The sequence below is a fragment of the Rhea americana genome, unplaced genomic scaffold, assembly GCF_003343005.1.
Source record: "Rhea americana isolate MKP2758 unplaced genomic scaffold, rheAme1 scaffold_118, whole genome shotgun sequence".
NCBI classification, from domain to species: domain Eukaryota; kingdom Metazoa; phylum Chordata; class Aves; order Rheiformes; family Rheidae; genus Rhea; species Rhea americana.
Window position 1 is genome coordinate 2449285 of NW_028185239.1, and position 15450 is coordinate 2464734.

General features: G+C 40.1%; 1 protein-coding gene across 3 annotated transcripts in view; it reads right to left on the reverse strand.

Moving 5' to 3' along the window:
- NXPE3 (neurexophilin and PC-esterase domain family member 3) overlaps positions 1-11705 on the reverse strand; it is a 21279-nt gene extending 9574 nt beyond the window's left edge. For 2 of the 3 annotated variants that reach the window (XR_014897610.1, XM_085319300.1), the window contains exons 1-4: positions 11621-11705; positions 9053-9308; positions 8140-8352; positions 343-1103 (exon numbers count right to left, since the gene is read on the reverse strand). Coding sequence is in view for 2 of the 3 variants with exons in the window: in XM_085319300.1 (XP_085175426.1) it covers positions 343-1103; positions 8140-8232 (854 nt within the window). In the remaining variant the exon portion in view is untranslated. Of the gene's footprint in view, positions 1-342; positions 1104-8139; positions 8353-9052; positions 9310-11620 lie in introns of those variants that run through there. The other variant, XM_085319312.1, reaches the window with a different exon arrangement.
- Positions 11706-15450: the final 3745 nt, after the last annotated feature.

Below are 15450 nucleotides of genomic sequence, written 5' to 3' on the forward strand. Positions count from 1 at the left end.
AAAAGAAAAAAGAAACAGTCCCTAAAACCACCACCAGATTTAGACAGCATGCTCTTATGAAATTAAGCAGGTGCACCCAGGGCTGAATTCAAAGCCTAGGGACAGAACTACAGTCAAGTTTCTTTAAGAACACTCTGCTCTTGCACAGCTGCATGGAGGGAAAGGGAATATTTCACAACTCATATCAAACAACTAGATAAAATGAACAGCTAGACAGAATTAGATTACACCTCCTCTAAGGCTGACAATTTATCACATTTCACCAATAACCTTAAGTCTGATTGAATTTATATRCGCTCAGTCAAGTAATATATCCTTTCTAAAAAATAACAACAGACATACCTCTGGAAAAACAGACTTTCCTCTTGTGTCAGAAGACCTTTTTGATATCCACCCTTGGCATGGCTGATTCGACTGGCACATGACAGTTTCCGTGGCTTGTAACAGAACCACGGCTCACCCGTATAGAGATCTGTGAAGTTACAGACTGGGAGATCTCCAGGCAAACACACATTGCACTCRGTGGTTTCCAAAAACCTCCCAGACTTAAATGAGCTTTTAAAATAGACTCTGTCTGGCCKTTCTTCTCGTAAGCGCAGGAGGACTTGGATTGCTTCACTTGGGTGGACAAGCGACACAGATACTTTGACCTCTCCCGGCCAAAGCAAAGTAAAAAAGACCTTGTAAAAGCCATTATGGCAATCTACAACCCTTCCCACTGCTCCAGCTTTCAGCAGAGGAGAGTGAATTCGTGCTTGTAGATAGTCTCCACCATACTGCTTGGGTTTTCCTTGGAAATCCTTCATCCGGACCAGCACTTCTAATTGATCACCCACCTTGAAGAGTGCACTGGGTTTCACAATCACAAAATCACTATGTGCAGGATCAGTGCTTCGTACAAAAGTGATTTTGCCATCAGGAGGTTTTGGCCACTGTATAGCAGCAAGCAACGATTCCTCTTCTGCTTGTTCTCTCTTGGACAAAGTCTGCCGCTCATAACCACAGTAATGCTTCCTGGCAACTTTAGTTGTCTGTGACAGAGTATGCTGGTCATTGTTTTCTGTTATCCAATTTGACCCTGAAACTGTGATGTCATCTAGGTGCTAGGAAGGGGAAAAAAAWATAWAAMAMAAAAAAAAAAAACTTCTGAAACCATGCTATTATATGAAACATTATGAATAACAGGAAATGATCTTAAGGACTGTGTTTTGCTTTACATAGACTTGAACACAAATTCATTACCTTGACCATGGTTTTCTACGAAAACAGATATGCAATTGGTGGTTACGCAAAGGCCATTTTATCCTTCTGTGGAAAAGACACTTTTTCTAAAAGCAGGCCAAATATTTTCTGTGGTAATATTTTGGACACTAGTGTATTCTGTAAATGTCACTAATGTGAAAATGTCARCAAGGTCCTATGATTAAACAGTAAAGGATAATTAACACTTAACTTCCTTACTACAGTAACACTTCCGTCTTAAAGCACAATAAGGCCAAATATCTCCCCAATGCCATACAAATAAACAGGGTTCCTTTAAGACACTAAACTGTGGACAAATCTGATGCAGCCTTCACACATCCTTCTAGGAAGGCTTGCTGCATGTAGCAGCTGTGGTCATCTGTCACCTTCACATTGCTTCTTACTAACTAGCTGAAGTGTGGGCTTCCTTGTCAAGTACAGATTGAAAGAAGGGGGTGGGGGGAGAGAGAGCACATTTTTCCATACAATACATTGATGATCTGGAGGGCAAGTAAAATAATGTAGGACAAGTTAGGACTATACAGGCTAAAAAAGGGAGGAATGGAGGAAATTAAGCCTGTACACATCCACTTCTAGAGCTACATGGAACACAGGCAAAGCAGTATTCCCCAGTGCACAGAAGCATTTAAAAATGTGTAAGTTATACTACATTAGGCTAAGAGAAGGATATTTTTGCTGTGACTTCAGAGAACAGTGTCCCAAACCATTTTGATACAAAAATAGATACCCTCCTCTTTCTGATTTCACAAAGTTGTGTGGGTTGGCATTAAGAAAAAAGTAAGACTTGACACAGTCACTAAGATTCTAAAGTTAGCTGAAATTTCTAATCAGCACACTCAACCTTACACCTCAAATACACAAAGTCATCAGATAATGAGCACTTAATTATCAGCTGTATATAACGTAAGTTATCTATGCTCACATTTCATATAGAAGCAAACTACATTAGTTTTTTTTCCAAGCAAAGATTAATTTATACAACATATCATTCATAAGGCATCAGAGATTACATTAGATTTGAGAAATTGCAAGAAAATACAGTATTTGGGATTAAGTTTAATTTTATGTATAACCTAGTGTTTTCTGTTCACTGTCTTTATAATTTATTGTTGAGTAATGTACTAAAATTCTCAGTGCTCACATTAAAACTTCATTGATCGTTTTAACTTTACTTAGTCCATATTTAATGCCACATAGCATACATGTATGTATTAAGTAGTTTTCCCCCTTCTGATTAATACACTGGCAAATTTAAATAATAAATCATTTGAACAGCACAGATTCAAAATATTTTTCTAGGAAAAGGGTGAATCTAATAAAGTATTAATAACTCACAGGCTTTTGAAGCCTGTTACATAAGTCAGTTTTTATTTGCTTAAGAGAAGATTCTGCATATACATTCAACATGCCAATGTGGTGATAATCCTCTTACTTTGTCTGATATCCATGTAAACTATAAAATGCAACAAGTTACATTTTAACTGTAAAATTTAAGTTGGTGTGTTCACAGGTACACAAAATTTTATTATATTAGAATCTTCTGCCTCTATTTTACATTTCCACTTAAGACTTACAGATTTTCCCTGAAGTCTATTGAAGTAATTCCTAAGTATTTCCATTTTCCATCACAGCAAGCAAAAACACAGATGTATGACTCTACACTACTTCCATTCATCCAGTAARTTTCAGGTAAAGCTGGGAGTGAAACACTGGCATGTTTCAACCCTCAAATCTTGCCTCCATTTGTTCTCAAATTAAGCCACATGCCTATTTCCGGATACAAAATTTTCAGCACAGTCTTCACAACCTCTTCCTTTCAATAGTGCATGCATATAAATACCACAGATAATATTTGTTTATCAGATGGGCACTGCATGGAAAGCTTTTTAAACCATGAACTATATATTTTTAATGCACCCAATAGGCTGTCAATTATGCATGAGTCAGCAAAAAAATATTTAACCATTTTCCTGTGGGGGTGGGAGAAAAATGTGCATTTGTGCAATTCTCGCATTCAGAGTCAGCTGTCAAGAGGAAAACGTTGCTCCTCTCAGGGCTTTATTGATTTTTCAACAGTTAGCATTTTTTTCCATCCATTGAAATACTTTCTAAACAAACAAGAGACACAGCTATTTAAGACAACCTTACAACAGACCTATCACTATTTAAACATTCTCTAAATTTCCTTGGGGTTTAAGTTAGCCTTTCCATCAAAGATTTACAGGCTGTTGTTCATGAGCTAGCTAGCCTCTGTGAAGTCTCTCCAAGGTCATATCTGTATCTTTCGATGGAAAAAGGTGCAGACAACAACATTAAGCCAGTGAACCATTGTTCACAGAACAGAGCAGAGAATATAGTTCAGGGTCTCTAAAGCAGTCCCCCTGCACAGTGTAGGCCTAGTGCCGTGCTAAAAAGACTCTTAACTTGCATGCAGCTGAAGTCCCAGACTAGCATTGCCACTTCAGCTCCAACATCCCCAGGTTATGCTTCATTATGCAGAATAGACCACACCACAAGTATTACCTACATCAGTCTTCATGAGAAAAAAATCTCTATGAAGGTAAGACCAAAGCTTCTTCAACAACCTGAAGGAAAATTCTTCTTACAACATGCTTGTTCACCTTCACTTCCTTCTTTCAAGCCCAAACAAAACCAACTTACTGCAGCATTATAAACTAACCTGTAAAAGTAAGCTACATTATGCATGCCATTCACAGGAGAAAATATTACAGAGATTCTCTTTTCCAGTTAAAGCAGCAAAAGCTTCAGAGTAAATTATAAGACCAAAAGGTCCATGAATAGGGCAAAAAAGCTTTCCCAAGTGTCTTCTTTTCTGAGGTGCTTCCCAGGATCATCTTTAAACAAGTGCTCAAGCTGTCCCATCCCTAAAATGTACATGGCTTGCTCTGGGGCAGATTAGTACACCACTCCATTCTCTATCCCATCTGTAGCTGGCATTTGGAAATCTCTCTTGCTTCTTTATGTTAGGAAGTCATATGAAGCGCATTCAGAAGCCTTCCACACAGAAGTACGTGCTGTCGACTCTGGTCAGCAGCAAAAATAAAGTCAAATTTCTTACAGTAGGGCAGATAAATAGCATTTCTCATCATTAGAGCCTACTTCCTTTATCTTATGGTAAGTGTTCTTTTAGTTTTTCCTACAAGTTCTATACTGCCTAACACTTGCCCTGCTTTATTTATTTCCACATATATTCCATTCAAAATGTCTTAGTTTGAGTGTAACACCTAATATTTGTTTATTTGCTGCATTCAACAGCTAACTAGAACCCAAATGTGATCAAAAAGTAGTTTAATGGATGTTCGTTGAGCAAAGTAGGCTGGGCAGAATGGAGTACAGGTCAACAAAGCATRAACAAGTCAACAAGCTGTTACCAGTGCATGAGACATGGAATGAGCAGGAGAAAAGGAAGATGTATTTTCAGGAGGTCTAATGAAAACTTCAGCTCAGTTATGCTGGTTTTAGCTGCATATTCACTGCCAACTACACAAAAATAAGATGTAACATGTAATCTCACATAGACAGTCATACAATAAAGATTTTCTAGGACCACAGCGAATTTGGGTTAGACATGCAAGGAAGACCCATGCTGAGTCAAATGGAAAAAAGTAGGTGGCTGATAAACAGAAAGTGCTGAATATTTCAATTATCTCTGCAAAGGTAGAATTCCATCTATATCAAAGTACAACATCCTCCATCAGGTATAACTCTTACCGTGGGCTAGTATATTTAGAACAATTGCTGTAAACATGTATATGTCACTGGAATATTAGAGCACAGCACATATCCAGATGACAGATGTGGGGAAAAAAAAACTCAGGTTCCCCCAATGGTGATTCTTAATTTGTGTAGTAGACAATACATGAAACTGGGTAAACATCAATTACTGAAGGTCAGCCATCTTATTTTCAGTAATTTTACACTCTAGGTACTTTATCCCAATTTATTGCCTAAAACAGATATGAAATCAATTCACTGTTTTTACTGTCTGTCTCACAGCACTAAGAGGGTCCTAAGTTATTCTAAATATCAAAAACAATCTAGCAAGCCATCACTCGACAGACTAATGGCATCATCTTATTCAGATCATTGATGGAACATTATCCTTTGCAGGCACCTGCAATTTAATAGCAACAGTGAAAAAAACAAAGCTTTGTTATCTTGTTCTTTTGTTCAGTTTCAGTTGTTTAATTTCACATATATCATTCTTCTTTCATCCTTGCAATAGACTTCCCTCTCCCCACAAACCCTTTTCAAAGTGCATTTAAATCAAAGGATGCTCACAGTCAGTCCTGAAGTGGTTCTACTGCTCCAAAGACATACACAAACTCTTGTATCCTAAAATCACAACATTAACTCATAGCAACAATCTGATACTTTGTAGAAAGTAATTAAACATTTTTATCTGTGCTATTCCATCCACAAGAAAAATGGCATTTCTTCTGGTACTGTAAGGCAGTGGCTAGCCTTGGACCTCAAGGGTGAGGTCACAGAACTGCAGAATTTTTGAARTTGGAAGGGACATCTAGTCCAACCCCCCTGCTCAAGCAGGAGWAGGGCATCAGGATCGCAACCAGGCAGGTTTTGAATATCTCCAGTGAAGGAGACTCCAAAAGTGACTCCATACTAAAAAGTAAGTTACACAATAAACAGTCTGTAATTTTTTTTTTTTTTGTGGTTAGCTTGATTTAAAAAGATAGCCAGCTAAAGAGAACTTGGACTAGAGGATTTGGTGATCAGAGGAGTGTTTGATGTGTTTACAACACATTTTCAACAATAACCAACAATAAGACTTCTTCTAGAGCCTCAATGGATTTGATTATTGTTATTCTGTGAAAGTCTTCTAAAACGTCTTCTGGCTGTGACTCTGAAAATCAGCCAAAAATCTATACTAAACTGCCTAGAAAGCTACACCAAGACAGAGACCCATATCAGAGCAGGCCCATTCAGAAAAAAAACAACACAGCAAGAGGGGTTACAGTTGCATGTTATGGTGTATGACAACATGAAGTTTTACAGAACTTTTAGGATTTTGTCCTTTTTCAGGCTAGCATTTTCCTTTTTGAATCCTTGAGCTACTGACAATCTGCTCTCAACASTCCTACACCAGTCTGATTTTTACTTATCTTTTTACGGACTTTTTCCATAGCTCTTTCTCACCACTTAGCAATCTTCTTAGAAGTCTGAACCAAAATTATACAGCTGGGCCATATCAGARCTGGGCTCTGGCACACACTTGCTCTASCTGACTCTGCTTTGAGCACAAGGGTTGGATGKAGGTAACCTCCAAAAGTCCCTTCCAACCTCAAGCATTCTGTGCAAGTCTGTATGATCCCTTCCAATATTTGATGTCATAGGACAGCAGATTCCAAACTGATCTGTTAGAGTGCAGCAAGTACTCCATAGATAGTTTGCAAACCAGTTAGGAGTTAGAAGTTTGATAATATGAGTACATGTTAAGGGACAATTTAACATACCAGCTATCCCTGCCACATATCTACTCAAGGCTGAACTGAATATACTGGCTGCAACTTGTGAATGTTATCGCAAAAAAAACAGTGATGGGAAGAGATAGTATGTTAACAGAAAAGCATGCCAAACCACTATTTTACTTGTATTTCTCTGCTAACTTTAAAAGCTTTAAAAAGAGAGACAAAAATAAATAAATAGGAAGTCTTGGTAAAAGTCACCTTAGTACAATTTGCATAAGTTCTTCTTGGAACAGGCAGATAATAGCTAACTAAAAATAATAAAACAACATGTACATACAAGCCCCAAATGAGATTTATAAGAAAATAAGCAGTGTACCTTTTAGATACTGCCTAAAAGGGAGGGAAACAGCTCTKCATTAAAAATACAGTAAGCTTCTATTAAATCAATCAAATCCAGGAGAGCTGGCACAACGCCAYAGCAAGGCTTGACAGCACACAATCTTATTTCAGTTTGACATGGTAAGTTAAATTAAAAAAAAAAAAGTTATTTAAAGGTATATTGACTAATATACTACATTTGAAACCACTTCTGCATTAAATTAATAAGCAAAATGAATAAGCATGCAAGTCAGACAGAGTAGAGGGGAAAACAACAACACACACACACACACACACACACACACACACCAGTCCAGGCCGCAGACCAGCTAGACAGCTAACAGCTCTGCAGAGCAGGACCTAGGGATTCTGGTGGAGAGCAAATCAAACGTGTCAGCAGCATAGCCCTTACGGCAAAAAATTAAAAACAGCATAACCAGTAAATAGATTGAAATGATAACTCCCCTCTACTCCACACTTGTAAGGCTGCATCTAAAACACCGTGTCTGGATTTGGGCCAACTAGTACTAGAGAGTCAAATCAGAGAGACCAGCTGAGGACCACTACAGTGATTTGGGGGCTGGATTACATCACATAAGATACTAAGGCAACCAGACTGGTTTAGCCTGGAGATGCTGAGAGAGGATTCAATTGCAGTCTTTCACAATAGAGAGACTGGAACTAGACTTTTCACAGAAGTATGCCGGAAAAGGACAAGAGGCAATAACCAGAAATCTCACCAAGGGAATTTCCAACTGCACATGAGAAAAATATCATCCCCTACGAGGGTAGTGCAGTCAGTTGCCCAGAGGTTGTGGAATCTACCACCCTCAGAGACTGTCAAAACTCAGCTGTTGAAGACCCTGAGTAACCCAAGCCAACTTTGAAGTTTGCTTTTCGAGGGTGTTGGACTTACAGACATCCCTTCCAGCCTGAGTTTTTCTGTGATTCCACGTTGTAGATAAAAACTGTTGATCACAGTCCTATCCTTACACTTAAGGAATAATATTGCTTAAGCCCACTTGAGGAAGAAACAAGCTTCACATACCTCTAACTGAAGAAAGTTATGGACCAGCACCACAATAGCCAGTACTGCCAGAAGCAGGCAGAAAATTTGCAATCTGACTGAGTCCTGCCACATTGTCCACTCATGTCTTTCCCTCCCATGTTAGATGTTGCCATGATTTCCATTCACCACAAACATGAATGTCATTGTGTCTCTGTAGCACACAACAGAGTTCATTTGACTTCCACTTCATACCTGCAAATGCATTTTCAAAGATTATATGAAGTCCCCAAAACATATTAGAAAAAGTTGACTTTAACATTGAAAGTATTAACCTCTGAACTTTGCAYTGTAGTAAAAATGATACAATAAACTTGTTCAGTTGAAATAGMTGTTTTGGCATTAAGTACAATCAGTTACATTCCTTAATTTTCTTGGGTAGATCGTGGCAGAAGCTTATTATAAAGCCAGTCACACCCATATTTAATATAAAAAAAAAGCAAAAGTGTACAAGACTCCTTTATTACAACTGTGWAAAAACATGCCATTTATCCTTTAGCTGAATCACACTATCACCATCCTGACATCACAAACCCAAGAGTTTTAACAAGAGCTAGTAGTGTTGGGCATCTCCATATTTACCTGATTATAGATTCCAGTAAGTTGCTAGTAAGGATTAAGGTACGAAGCAAGTCCAGATAACTGACATAAAAGGTGCTTTCTCCAGCTTTCCGCCAGAGAGAGGAAAGGAAATATCTAACATCTACCAGTTAACCAAGAGATGTCTACCAGAGTTGGACACACTGAATGACTGACTGAATGAAAACTTCAGAAATCCTCTAATATTAAACTATATCCTCTCTAATTTGCTATCATTCTTTTCACATCACTTATTCTTACGTAGCTCTAATAGTAAGAAAAAACAAACAAACAAACAAACAAAAAAAAAACTTACAGAAGCGTGCAAGGTTGCCTAATAAAGTAGAATAGTCATGTTCTGTCGGACTTAACCTTCATGAAATATACTGTTTCCTTGATGTTGTTTGACAGATGATCTGTTACAAAACCATGGACTTGAAAACTGTTGAAAAACTGTTCTCACTGCTTGATGCTTCTTCAGTTTGACCCTTTATCTTCCCTCTTTAAGAGACTATTTCGAGGCAGTCATTTTTGCAAGCATTAGACATACCATTCTTGCAGAAGGAGAAGTTCTAAACTTGGAAATAGACAACAGATAGAGCAAGTCAGAAAACAGCAGTCTCTTCAAACTTAATATGCTCAATGCAGCATTAGTCATACAAACATCTATCAAGTACATCAACATAATCAAATGAAAAGATAAACTTTGACTGAGAAGTTATACAATTTATTAAGACTATATGAAGAATATTGCCTAGACTTAGATTAGACATGGTATGTTAAACACCAATAGAAAAAATTAGCTAATAAAAGTCAGGCATAAGATGTGCATGAAAYAGAAAACTGAGAAATATTGCCAATATAACCAGAACAGTTTCAAAATAGACTGTACATGGAATTGCTTTATAAGGATTACATGAATTATCAYTTCAACTGTTTTGCAGAGAATTACAGAAATTGTATTTCTGACTGAGGAATATGCATTGTAAGAACAAGACACTCATTAAAATAAGTGTTAAAATGATAGAATGCAACAAAATGTGACTCTGCTGGAACAGTTTTGCATTAACTATTAATATTAAATTCATAAAAAACATTAATATACTTAGATACAGTCATCAGTTAGTGTTTCAAGTTCTAGTTAATATGCTAACTTAGGGCCATATATAACTATTTGAGTAACAGGAAAAATACATTCTAGAAAAAACAAGTTTCTTTTTCTCTCTGACCCGAGAATTCCCTTCAAATCACTGGAAAGACCAAGATGTTGAAAATTAATATAAAGCCACTCTGTACACCTAGAAAATACAGTCAGACTACCTCCATATATTTTCATCACTTTCTCCAAATGCTGTCTGGATCAACTATAACCACCAAATATCATAAACAGAGTTTCATGTATGACAGAATATAGCTCTGTTACTGACAGTTTTATTCAATAGTCTCTATATTTGTGACCCATGTATTCTAGAACACATAATTACTTAAAAAAAAAAAAAAAAAAACTAAGGTCTTAACACACTTCAGTTTCATTACCCATGAATAATAATAGGTCTAGTTCATTTTTCATATGATGGTAGCACATAAGCATATCAAAAAGCCTTCAATTCTTATCCTATCTTTGGAGCATTCTCTGAAGCCATCCRCATAAAAGGCAGAAAATAACCTTGGTAACAATACATCAAAAAAAAGTCATTATACTGGATATATAGGTGGTTTGTTGCAGTRCCACAAAATAATGCAGCAGTTAAAATTCCTTAACTGCAAAGCTAATTTTATTGTTTTATAATAATCTAGGGTTAGGGAAAAAAAAATGTTGACTTAAATTGTACACAATACATAGCAGAAAATTCAAAAGTGAAGTATTATTCCTCTCAGCTTTGTTTTACTTCAAGTTATTATCTAKCTTGTCCAAGGTTAAAACCAGAAAAACAGCTTGGTGACATTTTTATGAAGTCTTCAAGTCCTCTGATGCCCAACTATGGGACTTTTATTTTTAAACCATTAAATGTGGTCAGCTCTCTATCCTAATATTTCTCCAAGCCAGTAATATTAGAAGAGCACGTATTAGTGTAGCTACTTGAAAAACCTCGCGTGCAATTCCCTAAGGCAGACGAACCACTGACTCTTGTGATTTACTGGGGCAAAACCAGTTCATAGAGGCACAACATGTCCATGCTAGACGTCTGCGTGGCTCTAGTTACACAACAGCACGTTTGCTACAGTTTTTTTTTTCCTAATCCACGCTCACCTCCTGCATAGCCGASATATCAAACCCCTCACTCCGCCCCCGGTAAGCGGGAATCCAGAGGTCGCCACAGAGCCTTTTCAGTGGCTCGCCTTGGCTGCAGCTTCTTGCACCAGCCTTAGCCCGGGCAAAYGCGCCTGCTTGCACTACATGTTGTGAAAAAAAACTGTCTAACCTCACGTTTAAAGCGCTTATACCCGCAAGTCAGGGACGGGAAGAAAAGCAAGCAGGAAGTACAGCTACTGACAGTTTAATTTTTAAGGCAAACCCACTTGTTACCCTCCTCTTCCGATCCGGCACGCACCGCCGGCGGCAGCTCTGCAGCCCCCCGGCGCTGGCGGCGCGCACGCCGCGGGGCCGCCCAKGCGCTGGCTGCCGCAGCGGCTCGCGTSCAGCGGGATAACGGCCGCGCCACCACATAGCGCCTTCAGCCGCTGCTGAGATAAAAACCGAGCGACGCACAAAACGCGCCGCTGCCGCCCGCCATCCCCAGCCCCAACCCCCGAGGCCGCCGGGCCTCGTCGCAGCGGCCCCGGCCACTCTGCCGCCTCCTCCCCAGCGCGGCTCCGGCTCCACCCTCGGCCCCGCGCCCCCTGCTAGCTTGCCTCCCGCAAGCCCCGCCGCCTTTCCCCTCACCGCAGCCGGAGTCCCGTCCGTCCCCCAAGGCCAGGCAGAGCCACGCTCGCCCCTGGCCCGCAGGCGGCTAGCCATTTATCCCTCGGCCCGCCTTTCCCCCGCCCCCAGCACCAACCGCCGCGGCCATCGCACCACCCCCCCGGCACCGCCCATCCCCGCCCCGCCCGCTAACGGCCGCCCCCACGTCACGCCCAGCAACGGCTACCCGCTCGCGCCCGGCAACGGTCGCCGCCGCGGCCCGCCGTCCGCACGGCACCGCCGTCCGGGGGAGCCTTGCCCGCTGCCCAGGGGGTCGGAGCGGAAAACCGACAAGCCGATGCGTTTGTTACGTGCGAGGCAGCAGCCTGTTTCTGTAACAGAACTGGAAGGGAAAACACGGCACTGATGACAAAAGTAGTGCTTTTTTTTTTTTTTTTTTTTATCCCCAGAGGGAAACTCTACCATCCTTCAGGGATGAGATGGGAATAACGTTCTTCCGATCCGCTTCATAAATTCTCAGGAAATTATCGCAGTCTTGATGAAGTTCTACTAAAAAAGCCTAACGTGTTTTCGTAATCTCTAACGTGGCAAGTTCCTGTGTATAAAGAATCCATAAAGTGTTTGAACAGCTGCCCCCCACAGAAGATAAAAGAAGGCTCAGAAATGTTGCACAGCCTCATCTGCCACACAGAGCGGAGTGACGGGCTGCAGATAACCTAGCGCTTTGTGGCAACTTCTCCTCTGTGCCTGTCTTAAATCAGCAATGCAGGGGCCTTGCTCCCCTAAACCCCCATCCTGCCATCCGTGGGAGAGCAGCRCTCCTCGGTGCCAGCTCTGCTCAGGGCCTCTGTGTCAGGAGCTCCCCAATGCAGCCCTAAACCCCAGCCCAGCCTCGCTGTCATTTCATCACATCCATCAAAGTGCAGTGACCTGGGGAAAGGCTGCTTGTTTTTAATTTRTTTGAACATCAATGGCTCTGGTGAGGTGCACATAACATGCCACACCTCGACTACGTTCCAATTCAAAGCCAACAGAGAAGCTACCTTTTGGCACCGAAAAGCCTTTGTACTTCCCTTCTGTACCAGCAAATCTACTGCTGATCCTCCCTCAGTCAACCACTCCCTATTTTCTGTTCCAGGAACATGCGGAAACACAGCTTCCCATTGCCCCAGGCAGTTTTGCTCCCCCTTGGGACTAACACAAGTCCTTCTCAGCCCTTCTCCACTATACAAGGGGTTTGGCCACAACCATTTCAGCCAAAGGCTGCCCAAGCATATACACAGAACTTAGCATCAACACTGCTAAACCAAAGAAGGGAGAGCATCAGGTAACTATGAATCTTGAATAGCAAGCAAGAAAGATACCTTATGTCCTGCTAGCAAAATGATAGCTACTTCAGATGCTTAAGACTCAGTGCATGTGAGTAAAGCTGGAGAAGCAAGGACCAAAGGGACAGCAATCTGCTGCAGAAATTGTGGAAATCAGGAAAAAGCAGGCTGCAATGATGAGAAGACAAGTGAACAAACTCTACCCTGAAGCACTCAGCACTACAAGACAGCTGAGGATTGGATCTTGAAATACTCTGTCTCTGCTCTGACAGCACACACATTTGCATTAACTTCAAACTAAAGAGGCTGTAGGAACTAGTGATGGAAGAAGAGACAGTTCAGTCTGTAGAAGGTTCTCAGTATCTCCTGTTTTTCCTCAGGTCCCACAGTCTCTTCACACTCAAGAAGCAGATAACATCCTCAGCTCATTTTCCATACACTTCCTATACCAGAAAATATACTTCATGTTCTCAAGGAAAGGGAGAACTTCAGCTAGTATAACAAAAATGGACAAGAAAAGACATCAGGACGACTGCTACATCCCTCACAGTTAGACTACCATYCTCCACAACCTTACACTGTATCAGAATTGTTCTCCTGTAAATAGCTGTAGGTTCTTGTAATGGTGTATTATTTTCAATCCATTTGGAGGAGAATTTCAGCACAACACACAGAGATTTTAGTTGTTCCAGGACATCACTTGGACTTCCCATTTTTCACAGACAAATCAAGGAGTTGTGGAAGTCTAAGCCTGTGACCCTGGTTTCACTTGGACATTCTGTACATTTTTTTGCCCTTTCCTTGGTCATTGTCATCTTGCATGTAAAGAAAGAGCTGGAAAATATGATCTTGGCAAGGCAGAAGGGGACAGACTTGAGCAGTGTCAAAGCCCTCATATTCACACATTTTGCCAGAAATAACAAAGGCTATACCTAAAACAACATCTAGCAACATTCAAGGAGTGTCCAGCTGGAACATGAGGCATAGTCATCCAGGGTGGCATGTTAACTCTGTTGGTCTTGACGCTCCTAGGCTAAGGAACACGTGAGATTGCTTGCAAGAGTTACAGGAGTCATCCACCTTGCCAGACCCAGCAGGAAGTGGTGACAAAGTATCCTCAGGGTCATGACTGAAAATACCTTGCATATAGGCAAAAACTGTGTCTAGCTATGGATAGAGAATAAGACTTTCWTCACTGACACTGATAAAGTTAAGTTAAAGTCCATATAGCAAGATCGGTTAAGATCTCTAAGTGCTGTCCTACACAGGCCAAAGTAGTATTTCTTTCTACCTATACCCAAAGTGAATGCACTGCATCACAGCACATCCTTCATAAATGCAGTATTATGGCTTGAAATGTACTGAAGCAAAATATAGTTAGACATASTGTTTTTCACTGTTAAAGCCATGTCAATAGAGAAATTAGTTCTCACACCATAAGACCTGAGTGAAGGGAGGAAAAAAATACCTACTATCTGGTCATAAGTTCATACAGGATTAAYAGGAATTTTTCAAACCACACTGTCATAAACAAAGAAGAAAACTCAGCTTCTAGCAAGCATAAGTAATTTAGTCCATTAAATTCAGAGTAACTATATCCACTTGATCATAATCGGGTCTGCTCACCACAGATATTTAACCGTGTATTTTCCAACTCTAGCTGAAGATTTGAATGTCAGATCCTACTACAAACATGAATCTAAAAGCAAGGACAAGAGTGACTTTCAGCTTGAGCACTTTAAGCATTAAGCATACTCTCCCTGTTACACATTTAAACATTTAAATTCAATAACGCAGCTTTAAGGTGTTAACTCTACTCCCAGAGAAAACAGTATTACTTGAATCTTGAAGAGAAGTGACTGTCCATTTCCATCTTTCACAGTATTTTTGTAGAAATCTTGCTTGRAATTCCCAGTTAATTTCTTTGTTGTAATGAAGTGGAAAAACATAGCAAAGAATAAAAATCCCTGCTAATCTCTGTGTGAAGTAAGAGTTGAGCAAAAAAAAGTTATTTTTGTTTTTTACCTTTGGGATGACTGTCTTGTAGTAGTAAAACATGATTTTTATACCTGACTGAGCAGCTAGACTGAACTGGTTTGTCTGGTAAAATCTGAAAGAAGATTAAGTAATCTTTATTTAATCACATAGCAGGTATCTGACCACACGTAAGTACTAGAAAAGGGAAAAATGTAGTTTGCAATTCTATTTCTCTTGATAAACCCATAGCCTTAATTCTTTTTCTACAAAGCTCTGTATGGAATGCTGCCACATCTTCTATTTTAAACGTAACAGGGAAGTAACAACAYGAAAAAGAGGGCCAGTGCCTGAAACAAAATGCTATCAGTCAAGAATCTCAATTCCAGGGTGTTACACTAATAAATTGGTGCATAACTTTAGAGTATCCTACTCTTAACCGTCTCTAGCACTGAAAGAATGGGCCATCAGGTGCCTCAGCTGTACAGTCACAAATGTTAATCCTTCCATCGTTGTTTTGTATTTATAAACTGMATGTCTCCAAAAGAA